This window comes from Babylonia areolata, chromosome 14 (assembly GCF_041734735.1).
Source record: "Babylonia areolata isolate BAREFJ2019XMU chromosome 14, ASM4173473v1, whole genome shotgun sequence".
NCBI lineage: Eukaryota > Metazoa > Mollusca > Gastropoda > Neogastropoda > Buccinidae > Babylonia > Babylonia areolata.
In genome coordinates this window covers 355,001-379,170 of record NC_134889.1, presented here as the reverse complement: position 1 = coordinate 379,170, position 24,170 = coordinate 355,001, and the positions used below count along the sequence as shown (strand labels likewise).

The following is a 24,170-nucleotide window of genomic DNA, read 5'->3' as shown; positions in this document are numbered from 1 at the left end:
GAAGGAGGCTAAGAGGGGATTTAATAGAAACATACACAATGTTAAATTGCTATAATGAAGTCAATGTGAATAATGTTTTTAGAATGTCAGATTATGAGAATACAAGAAATTCAATGATGAAAATTTGTAAAGAGCACTGTAATACTAACCTAAGGAAAAATTCATTAGCTAATAGAATTGCACATATATGGAATGCACTACCATTGGAAACTAAACTTGCACAAAATACTAATGTGTTCCAAAATCTCCTTGACATGAACATCAATTAAAAGAAAAATTTACAGACTTTGATGAGTGATTTACAGAACATGTAAAAGAAAACATATATGTATCCCACAAATAAAAGGAGACCGATACTGAAGGGGACATATATAAAAAAAAAATTTAAAAGGCCGTGAGGCCTTAGCAATCAAATGCCAGTCCCTACACTACTACTACTACTTACAAAAAGTACTACTTCCACTTTATTCACTTGTTCCGATACTAACACAAATACTACCAAAAATGATACCTCTGGCATGATCACAAGAGGCCATGACTATAAACTAATGACTATAAATCCTTGGTTTAAAAACGAAAACTGGCATCAAACAAAACACACACACACACACACACACACACACACACACACACACACACACAAAGAAACAAAAAAAAACCCCAAAAAACAAGAGAGGCAAGGCCTTCAATACTCACTTGTAATCATTAAAATGTGTTCTATATTTGTTATTATAAAGCTTCGGGTTAAAAGAAAAAGGAAAAAAAAAGAAGTCCTAACAGCAAATTCGAACCCCGTGTATTCAGGTGAGAAGAAACTGTCTTACCCATTACACTATCGGGGCTCCTTAGCTGACGTGCAAAAATATAACATTTAAACATGCTTTTTTAAAAGGGCGATAAATCGATTGCAGTATTCGCAGTGAGAACGCTGTTTAAATCATATCATTCTGGTGTATCTTGGGCATTAAAAAAACCTTAAAGGGCAATTAAACATTCTTTTTAAGTCCACGCTAAAGGAGACGTGGCTATCGCCGCAGTCACACAGCAAAATTTAGCCGTCTTCTCTGGATCTAGATAGATGTACAAGTTTAGTTGCACCCGTTGACACGGTCGATTCAATTTCTCTTTTATGTTCATTCTAGTTTTATAGTTTTAAAGTTGATATGAAAATTGAGTATTTTGTTAAACTAATAACATGTAGAGCCAAGTACAAGTACTTCTAAACGTCGTATGAAGTGAAAAGGACTTCATTTTGAGAAAAGTAAAGACTGGAATTTTTTTCGATTCATCAATTCAAGGGTATTAACTCACATGGTTTATTATTTTTAACTGTGAATTCCGACTGATTCTGTGGATATTTTTATTTCAGTTTTGGGCATAATCCAGTAAGTGATGAGGCGTTCACAAATCTTTCTCTGAATAAATATTTAACGGTCTCCTTCTCCAACTTTCCATTACATGTTATCGTGTATTGTCGATTGAATATAGGATTGAACAGGCAGGTCAACAACTTGAAACAAAATGGCGTCGTTCGCGTTCGCGAAGAATGTGAGCACGCGCTTTGAATATCTAAAAATATGTGTACACAGTTGATTTTTGCCCATGACCTTCAGGGGTCAGATAATAGATCTATAAAGTCTACTCGTCGTATTGATTTTAATATTTTCCGAAAAAGACCACTTGGGCGAATGAACATAGTGAAAGCCCTGTACACTGAGAGTAAAACACAGAAGCTTTTTATGTATTGAGTATAATTTCAAAATGTAATGTTTAAGATGAGAAAGATCAGTTTAAAGCAAATTAAGTCCCCTAGCATTAATTAGATTAATTTCCATCTTTTACTATCTGCACCAAAACATTTGCAAAATAAATATAACTTCCATGCTTACCAAAGAAGTTCCTGTTTGAACAAAAAATGATAAAAATGACTGCTATTGTTGTTGTGTCAGAATATCAGATCAAAGTGCCAAGTTTAGAGAATAAAAAGATATATATATATATAACAGTAAATGCAGTTTGCATATAATTTGGCTTCTTTTTTAAAAAAATTTGTGCCCATCCCAGAGGTGCAATATTGTTTTAAACAAGATGACTGGAAAGAACTGAATTTTTCCTATTTTTATGCCTAATTTGGTGTCAACTGACAAAGTATTTGCAGAGAAAATGGCAATGTTAAAGTTTACCACGGACACACACACACACACACACACACAGACAACCGAACACCGGGTTAAAACATAGACTCACTTTGTTTACACAAGTGAGTCAAAAACCCAAACCCAAACACACACAAAATCAGCTTGAGGGCCAAAGGCTTTCAGCTTACATGCCTTGCTATGCTATGCTATGCTATGCTACGCTCTTCTATGATATGATATGGTATGCTATGCTAAAATTGAAGTGAATGCAGTCAATTAAGGCGGTAGATTCCAATTAACAGTATGTTTTTAATTGACTGCTTCTCGAATGGGAATAAGATTTTGACTGTGATCGTTTCCACCCAGTGTGGATGGCTATGTTGTTGGTGACTATGACTGTTTCCACCCAGTGTGGATGGCTACGTTGTTGGTGACTGTGATTGTTTCCACACAGTGTGGATGGCTATGTTGGTGACTGGTCATTTCCACCAGGTGTGGATGGCTATGTTGTTGGTGACTGTGATCGTTTCCACCCAGTGTGGATGGCTATGTTGGTGACTGTGGTCATTTCCACCCAGTGTGGATGGCTATGTTTATGACTGGTCGTTTCCACCCTGTGTGGATGGCTATGTTGGTGATTGTGATCGTTTCCACCCACTGTGGATGGCTATGTTGTTGGTGACTGTGATCGTTTCCACCCAGTGTGGATGGCTATGTTGTTGATGACTGTGGTCGTTTCCACCCAGTGTGGATGGCTGTGTTGGTGACTGTGATTGTTTCCACCCAGTGTAGATGGCTATGTTATTGTTGACTGTGATCATTTCCACCCAGTGTGGATGGCTATGTTGTTGGTGACTGATCGTTTCCACCCAGTGTGGATGGCTATGTTGGTGACTGTGATCGTTTCCACCCAGTGTGGATGGCTATGTTATTGGTGACTATGATCGTTTCCACCCAGTGTTGATGGCTATGTTACTGATGACTATAATCATTTCCACCCATTGTGGATGGCTATGTAATTGGTGACTGTGATCGTTTCCACCCAGTGTGGATGGCTATGTTGTTGGTGACTGTGATCGTTTCCACCCAGTGTGGTCGGCTATGTTGTTGGTGACTGTGATCGTTTCCACCCAGTGTGGACGGCTAGACTGTCTGCACTAGGAACCCAGCATGTCCAACACATGTCCGTCTGTTACAGGTCTTGCCCAGGGTGTTTCACGCTTCAGTCTGATCAGCTGTCATCTCATGGTCATCTGTTGAGTTAACAATTTTGGTGTTGATGCACATGACTGAAAGAAGAACACTGAGGAAAGCGGCAGATGAGACAAGGCTCTGCACACAGCCAGCTGACACAGAACTGCTGGTAGATTGTTAGATTGTAGATTGTACTGCTGCTCTTTGTCACGGCAGTGGAGTGTTGTGTCAGCAATAGAGTGTTGTGCCAAAGGAAACCCTTGGAGCGGCATGTCGTGTGAACAGTAAAGTTATACCGGGAGTGGATGTTGTGCCGGCAGTTGAGTGTTGTGCTGGAAGTGGAGTGTTGTGCCGGCAGTAGAGTATTGTGCTGGCATTGGAGTACTGTGTCGGCGATAGTGTGTTGTGCCAGCAGTAGTGTGCTGTACTGGCAGTAGAGTGTTGTGCTGGCATCAGTGTGTTGTACTGGCAGTGGAGTGTTGTGCCAGCAGAAGTGTTGTGCCGGGAAGGCTCCATTGTCTGTTGGAGTTTACATCAAGGCTCCATTGTCTGTTGGAGTTTACATCAAGGCTCCATTGTCTGTTGGAGTTTACAAAAGACTCCACTGTCTGTTGAAGTTTACATCAAGGCTCCATTGTCTGTTGGAGTTTACATCAAGGCTCCACTGTCTGTTGGAGTTTACATCAAGGCTCCACCGTTTGTTGAAGTTTACAAAAGGCTCCATTGTCTGTTGGAGTTTACAAAAGACTCCACTGTCTGTTGGAGTTTACAGAAGACTCCACTGTCTGTTGGAGTTTACATCAAGGCTCCATTGTCTGTTCGAGTTTACAGAAGACTCCACTGTCTGTTGAAGTTTACAGAAGACTCCACTGTCTGTTGGAGTTTACATCAAGGCTGCGCTGTCTGTTGGTGTTTACAAAAGGCTCCATTGTCTGTTGAAGTTTACATCAAGGCTCCATTGTCTGTTGAAGTTTACATCAAGGCTCCGCTGTCTGTTGGAGTTTACATCAAGGCTCCACCGTTTGTTGAAGTTTACAAAAGTCTCCATTGTCTGTTGGAGTTTATATCAAGCCTCCATTGTCTGTTGGAGTTTACAAAAGACTCCACTGTCTGTTGTAGTTTACATCAAGGCTCCATTGTCTGTTGAAGTTTACATCAAGGCTCCGCTGTCTGTTGAAGTTTACATCAAGGCTCCATTGTCTGTTGGAGTTTACATCAAGGCTCCACTGTCTGTTGGAGTTTACATCAAGGCTTCACTGTTCATGGAAGTTTACAAAAGGCTCCATTGTCTGTTGGAGTAAATATCAAGGCTCCATTGTCTGTTGGACTTTACAAAAGACTCCACTGTCTGTTGAAGTTTACAGAAGACTCCACTGTCTGTTGAAGTTTACATCAAGGCTCCATTGTCTGTTGGAGTTTGCAAAAGACTCCACTGTCTGTTGAAGTTTACATCAAGGCTCCATTGTCTGTTGAAGTTTACATCAAGGCTCCGCCGTTTGTTGAAGTTTACAAAAGGCTCCATTGTCTGTTGGAGTTTGCATCAAGGTTCCACTGTCTGTTGGAGTTTACATCAAGGCTCCATTGTCTGTTGAAGTTTACATCAAGGCTCCACTGTCTGTGGCTCCATTGTCTGTTGAAGTCTACATCAAGGCTCCACTGTCTGTTGAAGTTTACATCAAGGCTCCACTGTCTGTTGAAGTTTACATCAAGGCTCCATTGTCTGTTGGAGTTTACATCAAGGTTCCATTGGCTGTTGAAGCTTACATCAAGGGTCTCTTGAAGTTTACATCAAGGCTCCGCTGTCTGTTGGAGTTAACATCAAAGCTCCACTGTCTGTTGAAGTTTACATCAAGGCTCCATTGTCTGTTGAAGTTTACATCAAGGGTCTGTTGAAGTTTACATCAGGCTCCATTGTCTGTTGGAGTTAACATCAAAGCTCCACTGTCTGTTGAAGTTTACATCAAGGCTCCACTATCTGTTGGAGTTTACATCAAGGCTCCATTGTCTGTTGAAGTTTACATCAAGGCTCCACTATCTGTTGAAGTTTACATCAGGCTCCATTGTCTGTTGGAGTTAACATCAAAGCTTCACTGTCTGTTGAAGTTTACATCAAGGCTCCATTGTCTGTTGGAGTTTACATCAAGGCTCCATTGTCTGTTGAAGTTTACATCAAGGCTCCACTATCTGTTGGAGTTTACATCAAGGCTCCATTGTCTGTTGAAGTTTACATCAAGGCTCCACTGTCTGTGGGTGGTGCCAGGGAAAGTGCCAGAAGCTGGGCAGGTGTTAACGCAGGCACCAGGGGAAGACAACCATGGGCAGAGGCGGTGGGTGGGTGGGAAAGGAGGTGGAAGAGGGGTGCGGAAGAGGGAATTTCACCAAGTGGACGGTGTTATTCATCTTCTCCCTTGTCATTAGTGGCCCCCTGCTGGCTCTCACCATTCACCAGGTGCTGTATCCTCCCCTTCTGGCTGTGCTGTGCTTTGTGCTGTGCTTGGTCTGTACAGTGCTGTGTATGTGCTGCGCTGTGCTTAGTCTGTACTGTTCTTGGTCTATGCTGTGCTTTGTCTATCCTGTGTTGTGCTTTGACTGTGCTGTGTTTTGGCTGTGTTGTGCTGTGTTTTGGCTGTGTCATGCTGTGTTTTGCCCCTGTTTCTGTGCATCCTCTCCTTCTGTCTGTGCTGTGATGTACTTTCCATTTGTGTATGCTTGCTGTGATTTGATCGCTGGACATGCTCTTGGAGTTGACTGCGTGTATTTGTCAGTGATGATTTTTAGTGTGGTACAGTAAGGCCTGGTTCCTGGTGCCTGTTTTTATCTTACTGTGATTTGGGGCCGATGTGATGTGAGACAATGATATTGCCTGTGATGATTTTACATGTGTGTGTGTGTGTGTGTGTGTGTGTGTGTGTCCTGTGCTGTGTATTGTCTGTCCTGTGCTGTGCATTCTCTGTGCTTTGTCCTGTGCTGTGTATTGTCTGTCCTGTGCTGTGCATTCTCTGTGCTTTGTCCTGTGCTGTGTATTGTCTGTGCTTTGTCCTGTGCTGTGCATTCTCTGTGCTTTGTCCTGTGCTGTGTATTGTCTGTCCTGTGCTGTGTATTGTCTGTCCTGTGCTGTGCATTCTCTGTGCTTTGTCCTGTGCTGTGTATTGTCTGTCCTGTGCTGTGTATTGTCTGTCTGTGCTGTGCATTCTCTGTGCTTTGTCCTGTGCTGTGTATTGTCTGTCCTGTGCTGTGCATTGTCTGTGCTTTGTCCTGTGCTGTGCATTCTCTGTGCTTTGTCCTGTGCTGTGTATTGTCTGTCCTGTGCTGTGTATTGTCTGTCTGTGCTGTGCATTCTCTGTGCTTTGTCCTGTGCTGTGCATTGTCTGTGCTTTGTCCTGTGCTGTGTATTGTCTGTCCTGTGCTGTGTATTGTCTGTCTGTGCTGTGTATTGTCTGTGCTTTTTCCTGTGCTGTGTATTGTCTGTCCTGTGCTGTGTATTGTCTGTCTGTGCTGTGTATTGTCTGTGCTTTGTCCTGTGCTGTGTATTGTCTGTCTGTGCTGTGCATTCTCTGTGCTTTGTCCTGTGCTGTGTATTGTCTGTGCTTTGTCCTGTGCTGTGTATTGTCTGTGCTCTGTCCTGTGCTGTGTATTGTCTGTCCTGTGCTGTGTATTGTCTGTGCTTTGTCCTGTGCTGTGTATTGTCTGTGCTTTGTCCTGTGCTGTGTATTGTCTGTCCTGTGCTGTGTATTGTCTGTCCTGTGCTGTGTATTGTCTGTCCTGTGCTGTGTATTGTCTGTGCTTTGTCCTGTGCTGTGTATTGTATGTCCTGTGCTGTGTATTGTCTGTGCTCTGTCCTGTGCTGTGTATTGTCTGTCCTGTGCTGTGTATTGTCTGTGCTTTGTCCTGTGCTGTGTATTGTATGTCCTGTGCTGTGTATTGTCTGTGCTTTGTCCTGTGCTGTGTATTGTCTGTCCTGTGCTGTGTATTGTCTGTGCTTTGTCCTGTGCTGTGTATTGTCTGTCCTGTGCTGTGTATTGTCTGTGCTCTGTCCTGTGCTGTGTATTGTCTGTCCTGTGCTGTGTCCTGTGCATTGACTGAGCTGTGCTCTGTACTGTCTGTCCTGTGTTGTGTTCTGTGCTGTGCATTGAGTGTAGTGTGCTGTGCATTGTCTATCTTATGCTGCGTTCTCTGCAGTGCATTGTCTGTAGTGTGCTGTGCATTGTCTATCTTATGCTGTGTTCTGTGCAATGCATTGTCTGTAGTGTGCTGTGCATTGTCTATCTTATGTTGTGTTCTGTGCAATGCATTGTCTGTAGTGTGCTGTGCATTGTCTATCTTATGCTGCGTTCTGTGCAGTGCATTGTCTGTAGTGTGCTGTGCATTGTCTATCGTATGCTGCATTCTGTGCAATGCATGGTCTGTAGTGTGCTGTGCATTGTCTATCTTATGCTGTGCTCTGTGCAATGCATTGTCTGTAGTCTTGTGCAATGCATTGTCTGTAGTGTGCTGTGCATTGTCTATCTTATGCTGCATTCTGTGCAATGCATGGTCTGTAGTGTGCTGTGCATTGTCTATCTTATGCTGCATTCTGTGCAATGCATGGTCTGTAGTGTGCTGTGCATTGTCTATCTTATGCTGTGTTCTGTGCAATGCATTGTCTGTAGTGTGCTGTGCATTCTGTGCTGTGCATTTTCTGTAGTGTGCTGTGAATTGTCTGTCCTGTGCTGTGAATTGTCTGTCCTGTCCTGAGTTCTGTGCAATGCATTGTCTGTAGTGTGTTGTGCATTGTGTGCTGTTCTATGCTGTACATTGTCTGTACTGTTCTGTTCTGTTCTGTGCTGTGCATTGTTTGATAGGATGATGATGGATTTACCATGTCTGTGATGGGATGATGATGATGGGTGTACCATGTCTGTGATGGGATAATGATGATGGTCGGTGTACCATGTCTGTGATGGGATAATGATGATGGTCGGTGTACCATGTCTGTGATGGGATGATGATGATGATGGATGTACCATGTCTGTGATGGGATGATAATAATGGGTTTACCATGTCTGTGATGGGATGATGATGATGAAGGGTTACCATGTATGTGATGGGATGATAATGATGATGGGTGTACCATGTCTGTGATGGGATGATAATGATGATGGGTGTACCATGTCTGTGATGGGATGATGATGATAGGTGTACCATGTCTGTGATGGGATGATGATGATGGGTGTACCATGTCTGTGATGGGATGATGATGATGATGGGTGTACCATGTCTGTGATGGGATAATGATGATGATGGGTGTACCATGTCTGATGGGATTATGATGATGGGTGTACCATGCCTGTGATGGGATTATGATGATGGGTGTACCATGTCTGTGATGGGATGATGATGATGAAGGGTGTACCATGTCTGTGATGGGATCATGCTGATGATGGGTGTACCATGTCTGTGATGGGATAATGATGATGATGGGTATACCATGTCTGTGATGGGATGATGATGATGATGGGTGTACCATGTCTGTGATGGGATAATGATGATGATGGGTATACCATGTCTGTGATGGGATGATGATGATGATGGGTATACCATGTCTGTGATGGGATGATGATTATGATGGGTGTACCATGTCTGTGATGGGATGATGATGATGATGGGTGTACCATGTCTGTGATGGGATGATGATGATGATGGGTATACCATGTCTGTGATGGGATGATGATTATGATGGGTGTACCATGTCTGTGATGGGATGATGATGATGATGGGTGTACCATGTCTGTGATGGGATGATGATGATAGGTGTACCATGTCTGTGATGGGATGATGATTATGATGGGTGTACCATGTCTGTGATGGGATGATGATGATAGGTGTACCATGTCTGTGATGGGATGATGATTATGATGGGTGTACCATGTCTGTGATGGGATGATGATGATGATGGGTGTACCATGTCTGTGATGGGATGATGATGATGGATGTACCATGTCTGTGATGGGATGATGATGATGATGATGATAGGTGTACCATGTCTGTGATGGGATGATGATGATAGGTGTACCATGTCTGTGATGGGATGATGATGATGGGTGTACCATGTCTGTGATGGGATGATGATGATAGGTGTACCATGTCTGTGATGGGATGATGATTATGATGGGTGTACCATGTCTGTGATGGGATGATGATGATGATGGGTGTACCATGTCTGTGATGGGATGATGATGATGGATGTACCATGTCTGTGATGGGATGGTGATGATGATGGGTGTACCATGCCTGTGATGGGATGATGATGATAGGTGTACCATGTCTGTGATGGGATGATGATGATGATGATGATAGGTGTACCATGTCTGTGATGGGATGATGATGATGATTTGTGTACCATGTCTGTGATGGGACCATGATGGTAGGTGTACCATGTCTGTGATGGGAGGATGATGATGATAGGTGTACCATGTCTGTGATTGGATTATGATGATGGGTGTACCATGTCTGTGATGGGATGATGATGATAATGGGTGTACCATGTCTGTGATGTGATGATGATGATGGGTATACCATGTCTGTGATGTGATAATGATGATGGGTGTACCATGTCTGTGATGGGATGATGATGATGGGTGTACCATGTCTGTGATGGGAGGATGATGATGGGTGTACCATGTCTGTGATGGGATGATGATGATGGGTGTACCATGTCTGTGATGTGATAATGATGATGGGTGTACCATGTCTGTGATGGGATGATGATGATGGGTGTACCATGTCTGTGATGGGAGGATGATGATGGGTGTACCATGTCTGTGATGGGATGATGATGGGTGTACCATGTCTGTGATGGGATGATGATGATGGGTGTACCATGTCTGTGATGGGAGGATGATGATGGGTGTACCATGTCTGTGATGGGAGGATGATGAAGGGTGTACCATGTCTGTGATGGGATGATGATGATGATGGGTGTACCATGTCTGTGATGGGATGATGATGGGTGTACCATGTCTGTGATGGGATGATGATGATGGGTGTACCATGTCTGTGATGGGAGGATGATGATGGGTGTACCATGTCTGTGATGGGATTATGATGAAGGGTGTACCATGTCTGTTATGGGATGATGAGGGGTGTACCATGTCTATGATGGGATGATGATGATAGGTGTACCATGTCTGATGGGATGATGATGATGGGTGTACTATGTCTGTGATGGGATGATGATGATGGTGATGGGTGTACCATGTCTGTGATGGGATGATGATGATGGGTGTACTACATATAATTTAATTCATGGCGGGTAAAAACAGCAATGCACATAAAGGCAGACTCAAATAAACGAGTGAGTGTGAGAGTTATATCCCAATGATACTCAAGAAAGAAAAGAACCATTGATGAACCCTACAAATGACAATCGAAGCTTTAATCTTTACTCACTGTCTAAGTCTCATGCTAGGTACATCTTAAGTGTGTTTATGCATGATTATGCCTATGGTGTGTGTGTGTGTGTGTATGTGTGTGTGTATGTGTGTGTGTGTGTGTGTAGGTGTGCGTGAGCAAGTGCCTGGCAGTCCGAAGACTGCCCCAACTGAGCACCAACATGGATGACCTTCTGCTCATTACGCTCTTCCTCCTCTTCATGTTGGTCAACTTCATCTTCTGCTGCGTCTTCTGGTCTCTGGCCTGCAAGATAGTTAGCGTCTTCTTCCAAGACAAGCATCTCCGTGTGGGCGGTACGGGCAGGTTGACCACTCTGATGGACCCAAAAGTCACTAGGAGTGGCCGCCCCTATGGGTACCGGAGAGCACGCTGGGCCAAGTCTGATACTGTGACAAGATGGAAGGCCAGGTAGAGTTGGAGGGAGACAGGTGTCCCTGTGCTGATCAGGTGCTGGGGGATTCCACTGACCGATATGGGAGGAGAATGCTGTTTCACTGCTGGTCTGGTGCTGGGGGATTCCACTGACCGACATGGGAGGAGAAAGCTGTTTCACTGCTGGTCTGGTGCTGGGGGATTCCACTGACGGACATGGGAGGAGAATGCTGTTTCACTGCTGGTCTGGTGCTGGGGGATTCCACTGACCGATATGGGAGGAGAATGCTGTTTCACTGCTGGTCTGGTGCTGGGGGATTCCACTGACCGATATGGGAGGAGAATGCTGTTTCACTGCTGGTCTGGTGCTGGGGGATTCCACTGACCGATATGGGAGGAGAATGCTGTTTCACTGCTGGTCTGGTGCTGGGGGATTCCACTGACCGATATGGGAGGAGAATGCTGTTTCACTGCTGGTCTGGTGCTGGGGGATTCCACTGACCGATATGGGAGGAGAATGCTGTCTCAGTGCTGATCCAGTGCTGGGGGATTTCCCAAAATGTTGCCACTCCCGCCCTCTCCAGTCTTGAAATAAACCAAAGAAATTATACACAGCTCAAAACACGTCCAAATCTCAGTCTTGTGTGTGATTTATTTGTCAACGGATGGTCAGTAGTCATCTTTTCAATTGTGCCACTTTTTGACTATGTGTGTGTGTGTGTGTGTGTGTAATAATGTATGTCTGTGTGTTCTTGGTAAACTTTAACATTGTCATTTTTTCTGGAAAAAACTTTGTCAATAGACACCAAATTTGGCATAGAAATAGGAAAATTTCAGTCTTTCTGCTCATTTTGTTTTATAGTGACAATGCACTTCTGGGATGGGCACCCCCCACCCCCCCAAAAAAAGAAGCCCAAATTTCTGCACAATAAATTTACTGTTAGGCTTTTCTTTTTCATTCACAAAACTTAGCACTTTTATGTGACATACTGACACACTAGTTAATAGCAGTCGTTCAGTTTTTGTTTGTGTTGAAATAGGAACTTTTTGTTGGTGCTCAGTATGGAAATTAGAATTACAGAGACATCTCTCAAATTCACTTGGTAAAGGGACGTTCGCCTTAATTGATAGTTATCATTCGTATATGGGACATAATTTTCTTAAAACAGATCTCACTCATCTAAAATATTACATTTTAAAATATATCTCAGGGCATGAAAAGGCTTTTGTGTCTTATATTCATTGTTAAGGTCTTGCACTGTCTATATACGCCCAAGTAGTCCTTTTCGGAAAGTAGATCGTAGACTAGTCACTGATTACTATGCACTGGCAATACTGTGCACATGCGATTGTACCCTATAATTTACTATTACTTGTTTTGGCTTTTTCGCAATGAAAAAAAGAGAATCATGGACAGAGCACACAGAATGACACTAACTACATCATCGACGTGTTTATTGCGTACGAATGTTTTATAACGAAGACACTAAATCAACTAAGAACATAACGAAGTTTGTAGGTCTACACATTCAGTACAAAAGGAGGTAGCCATTTCGGACTTTAATTGTGCCCTCAGTGTATTTGCCCTCATGGCTTACAAGGAGTCTGACCTTCAGTTCAACGTCAACAAGTGTTCTGAAGCCTCCCGTCTCTTTGGTCTCACTATCAGCTTGGGCAAAACAGGTCCTGCTACAGCCTACCCCCCGCAGTGTTGGGAGAAGGGCATTTAGAGTATGTCCTGTGTATGTGTGTGTGTGTGTGTGTGTGGCGAACGCGACTGTAGGATGAAGGTGAAGGTGTCTGTGTGCAGCACGCCTATGTGTGCATTCTTTTCACACGTCTGTCTCCAACCTGTTCACACGGTCTTCCTGATAGGGGAAATAACTGGTGGTTACCGCTGTCATTTTGAAAAACTTTTTGTTATCTCCCTTACATCTCTGTTGGGGTTAGGGGGTTCACGGGAGGGGAAGTACCTCTAGAGAGGGCGCTTGTCACGCTCTTCCGGGAGTGGTTCGTCCTCTGTTGGTCCCCACCGGCACCCAGCTCTCACCTATGGGTCCTAGAAGCTGCTAGCATGCGGCAGCGCCCAACCCCAGGCAACGGCTTTGACAGGCTGGCTAAACTAGGTGAGGGTAGCCGACGGGGCTCAAACCCTCGGTGAGCCTTAGGGTTTGTCTACCCAAGCATGTGAAGACTGGATCCGGCGGACTCTGCGGAAGAAACCTTCATGGTTCAACGGAGAGGAAGGCAGTTGCAGCAGAGCACTGTGGAGTGCTGAGGGCAGGATGAGGCACATAGGACATCCTGGTCATCCACTGCATCCGTTTCCATCTCCAGTCGTCTTGACCTCGTCTTGCCACTGGATACAGACGGTCTCGGACAAGAGAGTGAGGTCGATGGTGTGCAACTCCTCCTCATGGACGATCTACAAACGCCACACCAAAAAACTGAACCACTTCCACAACACCAGCCTCAGAAAACTTCTCGGCATAAAGTGGCAAGAGAAGATCCCTGACACAGAGGTGCTCACTTGTGCAAACTTGCCCAGCATCTACACCATCTTGGTGCAGGCCCAGCTGCATTGGGCAGGCCATGTAGTTCGCATGCCAGACCACCGGCTCCCCAAGAAACTTCTGTATGGTGAACTCCAACATGGCAAGCGCTCCCATGGAGACCAAAAGAAGCGCTTCAAAGACACTCTGAAAGCTTCTCTGAAGGCCTTCAACATCAGCCACGACACATGGTGAATGCAATGGACAGACCAAAGTGGCGTTCAGCTGTCCACAAAGGCGCCAAATCCCGTGAGGCCAACAGAATCGCTGCAGCAGAGCAACGCAGACAGGTCAGGAAAAGCAGTGCCAGCAAGTCCCCGACATCCGCCACCATCCCCTGTCCACACTGCGTCAGAACCTTCCGGGCGCGGATTGGCCTGACCAGTCATCTGCACACCCACAGAGCCCAACCCACCCCCCCCCAGGATGACTAGATGGTCCTCGTCGATCCTGACGGACGAACCACCCATCTCTCTGCTAGCTCCATCAACATCCTCATCATTTCGTCAAACGAAGGACGTGTCACCACGGGCCTTCTCTCTTAACACTGACAACTGTCCAGTTCCACAGGACCTCAAAGAATCTAGGATTTTCACAGGGCTTGTCTGGTGGGAGATCCGTTCACATCCTTTGTTTTGACTAAAAAGCGGCTGGTGGTAACAATGTAATAAATAGGACAGAGGTCAAGGCCCTGTTTCTCTGAATGCAAACTGTGTTCCATTTCTTTCTTATGATATTGCTGGTTTTATATCATGAAATCCAGACACTGACATTGAACTTTATAAATAAGTTTAATTTTGTCTGTTGAGATATTTGTTTCAGATACAAAAACTAACATATTTTAAGATTCTATGCCGTATGTTTCACCACAATTAAGTTACCCGATATTGTTCGAAAATCTGATGGTACCATAGCTATGGTTAATTAAAAAAATATTTTAAAAAAGATTGAAAAGTACAATCAACAAAAGGGGTTTGATGGCAATAACATAAACTTAAAGCACTTGAAGAATCTCTTTGATATCAATGACGACACGTTTCTTCTTTGTACATATTTGCCACCTATCAGATTACCCTTCTGTGCATGTTCGGACTATATTGAGGGATTGAAATGGACAATATTGAGGGATTGAAATGCTTGGAAACTGCCTTTTAGACAGTTGATGAATATGGGGACGTTCTGTTATTTGTATGCGGAGATCCGAACGCCAGAACATCCAATGAGCTACCTATTATGAGGCTGCCCACTGAAAGTTATTCTGAACAATGGAAATATGACGTATTTAGATTTTAAAAAAATAAGGAAATCTGAGGACCAGGTAGAAAATGATTTTGGTATAAAACTCCAAGACTTAGGAGCACTTTCTTCATGTCTAGTTTTCAACGGCAACACTTTTGGGGATGATAACAGTCCATTTACATTCATTTCTAGTGCAGGCACAGTGCAATAGACTATTTCGTTACATCATGAACTATTGCGCACTTGGCGCATAAAATGATCGTAGAAGTGAGGACCAACTCTCAGCATATGCCAATCATTTGTCAGCTGAGGTGCTCAAAATGTAATCAGTTGAACCCAAAAAGGAACAATCCTGTTGTAAAAGAAAAGTTTGTATGGGATCCTTCAAAATTAGATATGTTCAAAACCAAACTAGACTTTCAAGGGTGTAGATGTGTGTTGCAAATAAAAACATTGTCAAAAACATGATTTTTTAAACCGAACTAGACAGACCCATGGGTGATGTAATGCAACAAGGCTGGTAGAATCCAATATATATGAAGCTGTCAATAGGTTTACATAAATTTCAGTGCATGCTTCTTCCTATGTGGAAATGAAAATAACTGTATCATGTTTTTGTCAAAAACAAAAATGGTTTGACAAAGAATGCTGAGAAGGTAAAGCAATTATGAGACGTGCACTCGGACAACATAGAACTGGCGGTCTAAATGAAGAGATAGACTGAGTATAAACAGCTGCAAATATAAAATTCCGGTATGTATAAAAGTGACATGAAAAATAATGTTGTCAATAGTATTGATGATTCAAAAAAACATTTTGGGATACCATTCAGTCACTGAATAACACTAAGGAAAAGAATCAATGGAAATATTTCAAAGGAAGAATGGCTCAGTGAATCTCTTTCCCAGACAGCAGAGCCAAATGGGTCCCCAATGGGTCCTACATAGTTAACCAAATGGGTCCCAGTTGCGCAAACACGGGTGGGCCCTATTAAGATTCGCAACGGGGTTCCTACAGGGACCCAGTGGGAAATCCCATGTCAGCGATGGGTGGCCTATCCAAAACCCATCTCAGATGGGCTTACCACATGATGGTCTGGTGGTATTTTGATGGGCTGTCCCATGTTCCTGTGGTATTTTGATGGGCTGTCCCATGTTCCTGTGGTATTTTGATGGGCTGTCCTATGTTCCAAGTGGTATCCAAGTGGTATTTTGATGGGCTGTCCTATGTTCCAAGTGGTATCCAAGTGGTATTTTGATGGGCTGTGCCATGTCTCCAGTGGTATTTTGATGGGCTGTCCCATGGCCCCAATTACATACCAGACATATTTTGATGGGCTGTGCATTTGTGTATGCGCATAGTGCGTAAACATGCGTACATATATTAGAGGAAAGAAAACAAAATTTTACTGGTATATGTTTTTTATTCTTGAAAACATGAAAACACCCATCACACTCATATTGCCCATAGAGTACAGGTGAGAAACCCATATGAATAGGGGCTGGTAAAACACTTTACAATTAACAGATGAAAAACCATACAAATAGGGGCTGGCAAAACACTTTACAATTAACAGATGAAAAACCCATATGAATAAGGGCTGGTAAAACAATTTACAATTAACAGGTGAAAAACCATACAAATAGGGGCTGGCAAAACACTTTACAATTAACAGATGAAAAACCCATATGAATAAGGGCTGACAAAACACTTTACAATTAACAGGTGAAAAACCATACAAATAGGGGCTGGCAAAACACTTTACAATTAACAGATGAAAAACCCATATGAATAAGGGCTGACAAAACACTTTACAATTAACAGGTGAAAAACCATACAAATAAGGGCTGACAAAACACTTTACAATTAACAGGTGAAAAACCATATAAATAAGGGCTGACAAAACACTTTACAATTAACAGATGAAAAACCCATATGAATAAGGGCTGACAAAACACTGTACAATTAACAGATGAAAAACCCATATGAATGGGGGCTGGCAAAACACTGTACAATTAACAGATGAAAAACCCATATGAATAAGGGCTGACAAAACACTGTACAATTAACAGGTGAAAAACCATATAAATAGGGGCTGGCAAAACACTTTACAATTAACAGATGAAAAACCCATATGAATAGGGGCTGGCAAAACACTGTACAATTAACAGATGAAAAACCCATATGAATAGGGGCTGGCAAAACACTGTACAATTAACAGATGAAAAAAAAACCCATACGAATAAGGGCTGGCAAAACACTGTACAATTAACAGATAAGAACCATATAAACAGAAGCTCGCTAAACACTTTACAATTAACAGATGAAAGCATATAAATAGGGGTTGGTAAAAACACTGGACAATTAAGAGATAAAAAACCCATATGAATAGGGGCTGGCAAAACACTTTACAATTAACAGGTGAAAACATATAAATAGGGGCTGGTAAAAACACTGGACAATTAAGAGATGAAAAACCCATATGAATAGGGGCTGGCAAAACACTTTACAATTAACAGATAAAAAACATATTTCTGTATGATGCTGTCAATGATTCTTTGCACATTGGACAGTCTCTCTGTCAACAGCCCCCTTGACTAGTTTCTGGATGATGCTGTCAATGATTCTTTGCACATTGGACAGTCTCTCTGTCAACAGCCCCCTGACTGTAGTTTCTGTATGATGCTGTCAATGATTCTTTGCACATTGGACAGTCTCTCTGTCAACAGCCCCCTGACTGTAGTTTCTGGATGATGCTGTCAATGATTCTTTGCACATTGGACAGTCTCTCTGTCAACAGCCCCCTGACTGTAGTTTCTGGATGATGCTGTCAATGATTCTTTGCACATTGGACAGTCTCTCTGTCAACAGCCCCCTTGACTAGTTTCTGGATGATGCTGTCAATGATTCTTTGCACATTGGACAGTCTCTCTGTCAACAGCCCCCTTGACTAGTTTCTGGATGATGCTGTCAATGATTCTTTGCACATTGGACAGTCTCTCTGTCAACAGCCCCCTGACTGTAGTTTCTGGATGATGCTGTCAATGATTCTTTGCACATTGGACAGTCTCTCTGTCAACAGCCCCCTGACTGTAGTTTTTGGATGATGCTGTCAATGATTCTTTGCACATTGGACAGTCTCTCTGTCGACAGCCCCCTTGACTAGTTTCTGGATGATGCTGTCAATGATTCTTTGCACATTGGACAGTCTCTCTGTCAACAGCCTCCTGACTGTAGTTTTTGGATGATGCTGTCAATGATTCTTTGCACATTGGACAGTCTCTCTGTCAACAGCCCCCTGACTGTAGTTTTTGGATGATGCTGTCAATGATTCTTTGCACATTGGACAGTCTCTCTGTCAACAGCCCCCTGACTGTAGTTTCTGGATGATGCTGTCAATGATTCTTTGCACATTGGACAGTCTCTCTGTCAACAGCCCCCTGACTGTAGTTTCTGTATAATGCTGTCAATGATTCTTTGCACATTGGTCAGTCTCTCTGTCAACAGCCTCCTCACAGCACCCTCCCCATCCGTCAGAAAGGTGTGTCGGATTTCCTCCCAGCCCAATCCATTGTCCGAGGCTTTGTCAGCTATGTACTGACTGATCCTGCCCTCCCTCACCAGCACCATCCATGCAGCACGCAGTCTGTCCCTGGCTGCCTTGTAACACTGACATTCAATGATGTGCTCCAAGGTGAAGGAGTGGTGAGTGAAGGCGTCATGCCCGGGGCGGGCCCTGTCCACCACTTGCTGCAGGGCCTTCACGTCCTCTCTGGCATCATGCGCCAGGTAGTCCTGCCCCAGGAAGTGTCGGTACAGGGTGGGTTGCCGGTGGTTCTCTGCCTGTGGACACAGTTCCCTGAACAGCGGCAGAGTGTCCACAAAGCCATGCACCATCCTCCTGAATCCTTCAACCAGACCGCAGGCCTGCAGAGCAATCAGCAGTCTGGGGCAGTCAAAGTTCTTGATGTTGTGGCCAATCAGCACCACCGGTTCCTTGCCCAGGAAGGTAATAAAGTCATCAAGGGCATGAGTAATACTGAGGGACACCACTTCCTGGCCATGGTGATACATTTGTTGACCGACACACGTGATACCAGTGACCTGCTGAGCCCCTTCAGAGATGGCTTTTTTGGGCAGCACGAACCTGCTGAAGGTCTCCTCCCCACTGTGGGCAGCGATCTGCGTGATGTGGCAGGTCAGTTCTGTGGACAGAAAATGATAGTAGTCAGCTTGCACTGTATTGCTCTGTTGACAATTAATGACATGGTCAGTGCTGCTTGCATTGTGTTCCTCTGTTGACAATTAATGACACGGTCAGTGCTGCTTGCATTGTGTTGCTCTGTTGACAATTAATGACATGGTCAGTGCTGCTTGCATTGAGTTGCTCTGTTGACAATTAATGACATGGTCAGTGCTGCTTGCCCTGTGTTGCTCTGTTGACAATTAATGACATGGTCAGTGCTGCTTGCCCTGTGTTGCTCTGTTGACAATTAATGACATGGTCAGTGTTGCTTCCATTGTGTTGCTCTGTTGACAATTAATGACATGGTCAGTGCTGCTTGTCCTGTGGTGCTCTGTTGACAATTAATGACATGGTCAGTGCTGCTTGCATTGTGTTGCTCTGTTGACAGAATGACATGGTCAGTGCTGCTTGCATTGTGTTCCTCTGTTGACAATTAATGACATGGTCAGTGTTGCTTGCCCTGTGTTGCTCTGTTGACAGTTAATGACATGGTCAGTGCTGCTTGCCCTGTGGTGCTCTGTTGACAATTAATGACATGGTCAGTGTTGCTTGCCCTGTGTTGCTCTGTTGACAGTTAATGACATGGTCAGTGCTGCTTGCCCTGTGGTGCTCTGTTGACAATTAATGACATGGTCAGTGCTGCTTGCATTGTGTTCCTCTGTTGACAATTAATGACATGGTCAGTGCTGCTTGCCCTGTGGTGCTCTGTTGACAATTAATGACATGGTCAGTGCTGCTTGCATTGTGTTCCTCTGTTGACAATTAATGACATGGTCAGTGCTGCTTGCCCTGTGTTGCTCTGTTGACAATTAATGACATGGTCAGTGCTGCTTGCCCTGTGGTGCTCTGTTGACAGAATGACATGGTCAGTGCTGCTTGCCCTGTGGTGCTCTGTTGACAATTAATGACATGGTCAGTGCTGCTTGCCCTGTCGTGCTCTGTTGACAATTAATGACATGGTCAGTGCTGCTTGCCCTGTGTTGCTCTGTTGACAGAATGACATGGTCAGTGCTGCTTGCCCTGTGGTGCTCTGTTGACAATTAATGACATGGTCAGTGCTGCTTGCCCTGTGTTGCTCTGTTGACAGAATGACATGGTCAGTGCTGCTTGCCCTGTGTTGCTCTGTTGACAATTAATGACATGGTCAGTGCTGCTTGCCCTGTGTTGCTCTGTTGACAGAATGACATGGTCAGTGTTGCTTGCCCTGTGTTGCTCTGTTGACAGAATGACATGGTCAGTGTTGCTTGCCCTGTGTTGCTCTGTTGACAGAATGACATGGTCAGTGTTGCTTGCCCTGTGTTGCTCTGTTGACAATAATGACATGGTCAGTGCTGCTTGCCCTGTGTTGCTCTGTTGACAATTAATGACATGGTCAGTGTTGCTTGCATTGTGTTGCTCTGTTGACAATTAATGACATGGTCAGTGTTGCTTGCACTGTGTTGCTCTGTTGACAATTAATGACATGGTCAGTGTTGCTTGCACTGTGTTGCTCTGTTGACAATTAATGACATGGTCAGTGCTGCTTGCATTGTGTTGCTCTGTTGACAATTAATGACATGGTCAGTGCTGCTTGCATTGTGTTGCTCTGTTGACAATTAATGACATGGTCAGTGCTGCTTGCATTGTGTTGCTCTGTTGACAATTAATGACATGGTCAGTGCTGCTTGCATTGTGTTGCTCTGTTGACAATTAATGACATGGTCAGTGCTGCTTGCCCTGTGTTGCTCTGTTGACAATTAATGACATGGTCAGTGCTGCTTGCATTGTGTTGCTCTGTTGACAATTAATGACATGGTCAGTGCTGCTTGCCCTGTGTTGCTCTGTTGACAATTAATGACATGGTCAGTGCTGCTTGCATTGTGTTCCTCTGTTGACAATTAATGACATGGTCAGTGCTGCTTGCCCTGTGTTGCTCTGTTGACAATTTATGACATGGTCAGTGCTGCTTGCATTGTGTTGCTCTGTTGACAATTAATGACATGTTCATTGCTGCTTGTCCTGTGTTGCTCTGTTGACAGAATGACATGGTCAGTGCTGCTTGCCCTGTGTTGCTCTGTTGACAATTAATGACATGGTCAGTGTTGCTTGCATTGTGTTGCTCTGTTGATGTTGACAATTAATGACATGGTCAGTGCTGCTTACATTGTGTTGCTCTGTTGACAATTAATGACATGGTCAGTGCTGCTTGCCCTGTGTTGCTCTGTTGACAATTAATGACATGGTCAGTGTTGCTTCCATTGTGTTGCTCTGTTGACAATTAATGACATGGTCAGTGCTGCTTGTCCTGTGGTGCTCTGTTGACAATTAATGACATGGTCAGTGCTGCTTGCATTGTGTTGCTCTGTTGACAATTTATGACATGGTCAGTGCTGCTTGCATTGTGTTGCTCTGTTGACAGAATGACATGGTCAGTGCTGCTTGCATTGTGTTCCTCTGTTGACAATTAATGACATGGTCAGTGCTGCTTGCCCTGTGTTGCTCTGTTGACAGTTAATGACATGGTCAGTGCTGCTTGCCCTGTGGTGCTCTGTTGACAATTAATGACATGGTCAGTGCTGCTTGCATTGTGTTCCTCTGTTGACAATTAATGACATGGTCAGTGCTGCTTGCCCTGTGTTGCTCTGTTGACAATTAATGACATGGTCAGTGCTGCTTGCCCTGTGGTGCTCTGTTGACAATTAATGACATGGTCAGTGCTGCTTGCCCTGTGTTGCTCTGTTGACAGAATGACATGGTCAGTGCTGCTTGCCCTGTGGTGCTCTGTTGACAATTAATGACATGGTCAGTGCTGCTTGCATTGTGTTGCTCTGTTGACAGAATGACATGGTCAGTGCTGCTTGCATTGTGTTGCTCTGTTGACAATTAATGACATGGTCAATATTGCTTGCCCTGTGTTGCTCTGTTGACAGAATGACATGGTCAGTGCTGCTTGCATTGTGTTGCTCTGTTGACAATTAATGACATGGTCAGTGTTGCTTGCCCTGTGTTGCTCTGTTGACAGAATGACATGGTCAGTGTTGCTTGCCCTGTGTTGCTCTGTTGACAGAATGACATGGTCAGTGTTGCTTGCCCTGTGCTGCTCTGTTGACAATTAATGACATGGTCAGTGCTGCTTGCATTGTGTTGCTCTGTTGACAATTAATGACATGGTCAGTGTTGTTTGCCCTGTGTTGCTCTGTTGACAGAATGACATGGTCAGTGTTGCTTGCCCTGTGTTGCTCTGTTGACAATTAATGACATGGTCAGTGTTGCTTGCATTGTGTTGCTTTGTTGACAATTAATGACATGGTCAGTGCTGCTTGCACTGTGTTGCTCTGTTGACAATTAATGACATGGTCAGTGTTGCTTGCACTGTGTTGCTCTGTTGACAATTAATGACATGGTCAGTGCTGCTTGCCCTGTGTTGCTTTGTTGACAATTAATGACATGGTCAGTGCTGCTTGCACTGTGTTCCTCTGTTGACAATTAATGACATGGTCAGTGTTGCTTGCACTGTGTTACTCTGTTGATGTTGACAATTAATGACATGGTCAGTGTTGTTTGCCCTGTGTTGCTCTGTTGACAGAATGACATGGTCAGTGCTGCTTGCCCTGTGTTGCTCTGTTGACAATTAATGACATGGTCAGTGCTGCTTGCATTGTGTTGCTCTGTTGACAATTAATGACATGGTCAGTGTTGCTTGCATTGTGTTGCTCTGTTGATGTTGACAATTAATGACATGGTCAGTGCTGCTTACATTGTGTTGCTCTGTTGACAATTAATGACATGGTCAGTGCTGCTTGCCCTGTGTTGCTCTGTTGACAATTAATGACATGGTCATTGCTGCTTGCATTGTGTTCCTCTGTTGACAATTAATGACATGGTCAGTGTTGCTTGCACTGTGTTACTCTGTTGATGTTGACAATTAATGACATGGTCAGTGCTGCTTGCCCTGTGTTGCTCTGTTGACAATTAATGACATGGTCAGTGCTGCTTGCATTGTGTTGCTCTGTTGACAATTAATGACATGGTCAGTGCTGCTTACATTGTGTTGCTCTGTTGACAATTAATGACATGGTCAGTGCTGCTTGCCCTGTGTTGCTCTGTTGACAATTAATGACATGGTCAGTGCTGCTTGTCCTGTGTTGCTCTGTTGACAATTAATGACATGGTCAGTGCTGCTTGCCCTGTGTTGCTCTGTTGACAATTAATGACATGGTCAGTGCTGCTTGTCCTGTGGTGCTCTGTTGACAATTAATGACATGGTCAGTGCTGCTTGCCCTGTGTTGCTCTGTTGACAATTAATGACATGGTCAAAGCTGCTTGCATTGTGGTGCTCTGTTGATGTTGACAATTAATGACATGGTCAGTGCTGCTTGCCCTGTGTTGCTCTGTTGACAATTAATGACATGGTCAGTGCTGCTTGCACTGTGTTGCTCTGTTGACAATTAATGACATGGTCAGTGCTGCTTGCCCTGTGTTGCTCTGTTGACAATTAATGACATGGTCAGTGCTGCTTGCCCTGTGTTGCTCTGTTGACAATTAATGACATGGTCAGTGCTGCTTGCATTGTGTTGCTCTGTTGACAATTAATGACATGGTCAGTGTTGCTTGCATTGTGTTGCTCTGTTGATGTTGACAATTAATGACATGGTCAGTGCTGCTTGCCCTGTGTTGCTCTGTTGACAATTAATGACACGGTCAGTGCTGCTTGCATTGTGTTGCTCTGTTGACAATTAATGACATGGTCAGTGCTGCTTGCATTGTGTTGCTCTGTTGACAATTAATGACATGGTCAGTGTTGTTTGCCCTGTGTTGCTCTGTCGACAATTAATGACATGGTCAGTGCTGCTTGCCCTGTGTTGCTCTGTTGACAAAATGACATGGTCAGTGCTGCTTGCCCTGTGTTGCTCTGTTGACAAAATGACATGGTCAGTGCTGCTTGCCCTGTGTTGCTCTGTTGACAAAATGACATGGTCCATGCTGTTTGCATTGTGTTGCTCTGTTAGGTATTGTCTG

General features: G+C 44.0%; 1 protein-coding gene across 4 annotated transcripts in view; it reads right to left on the bottom strand.

Annotated features, from left to right (window-relative positions):
• Positions 1 to 16,797: 16,797 nt before the first annotated feature.
• LOC143289707 (uncharacterized) overlaps positions 16,798 to 24,170 on the bottom strand; it is an 11,426-nt gene continuing 4,053 nt past the window's right edge. For all 4 annotated transcript variants that reach the window (XM_076598756.1, XM_076598758.1, XM_076598759.1 and 1 more), the window contains exon 3: positions 16,798 to 19,131. In XM_076598756.1, coding sequence (XP_076454871.1) covers positions 18,356 to 19,131 — 776 coding nt within the window. In that variant the 3' untranslated portion in view covers positions 16,798 to 18,355. The remainder of the gene's footprint in view (positions 19,132 to 24,170) is intronic.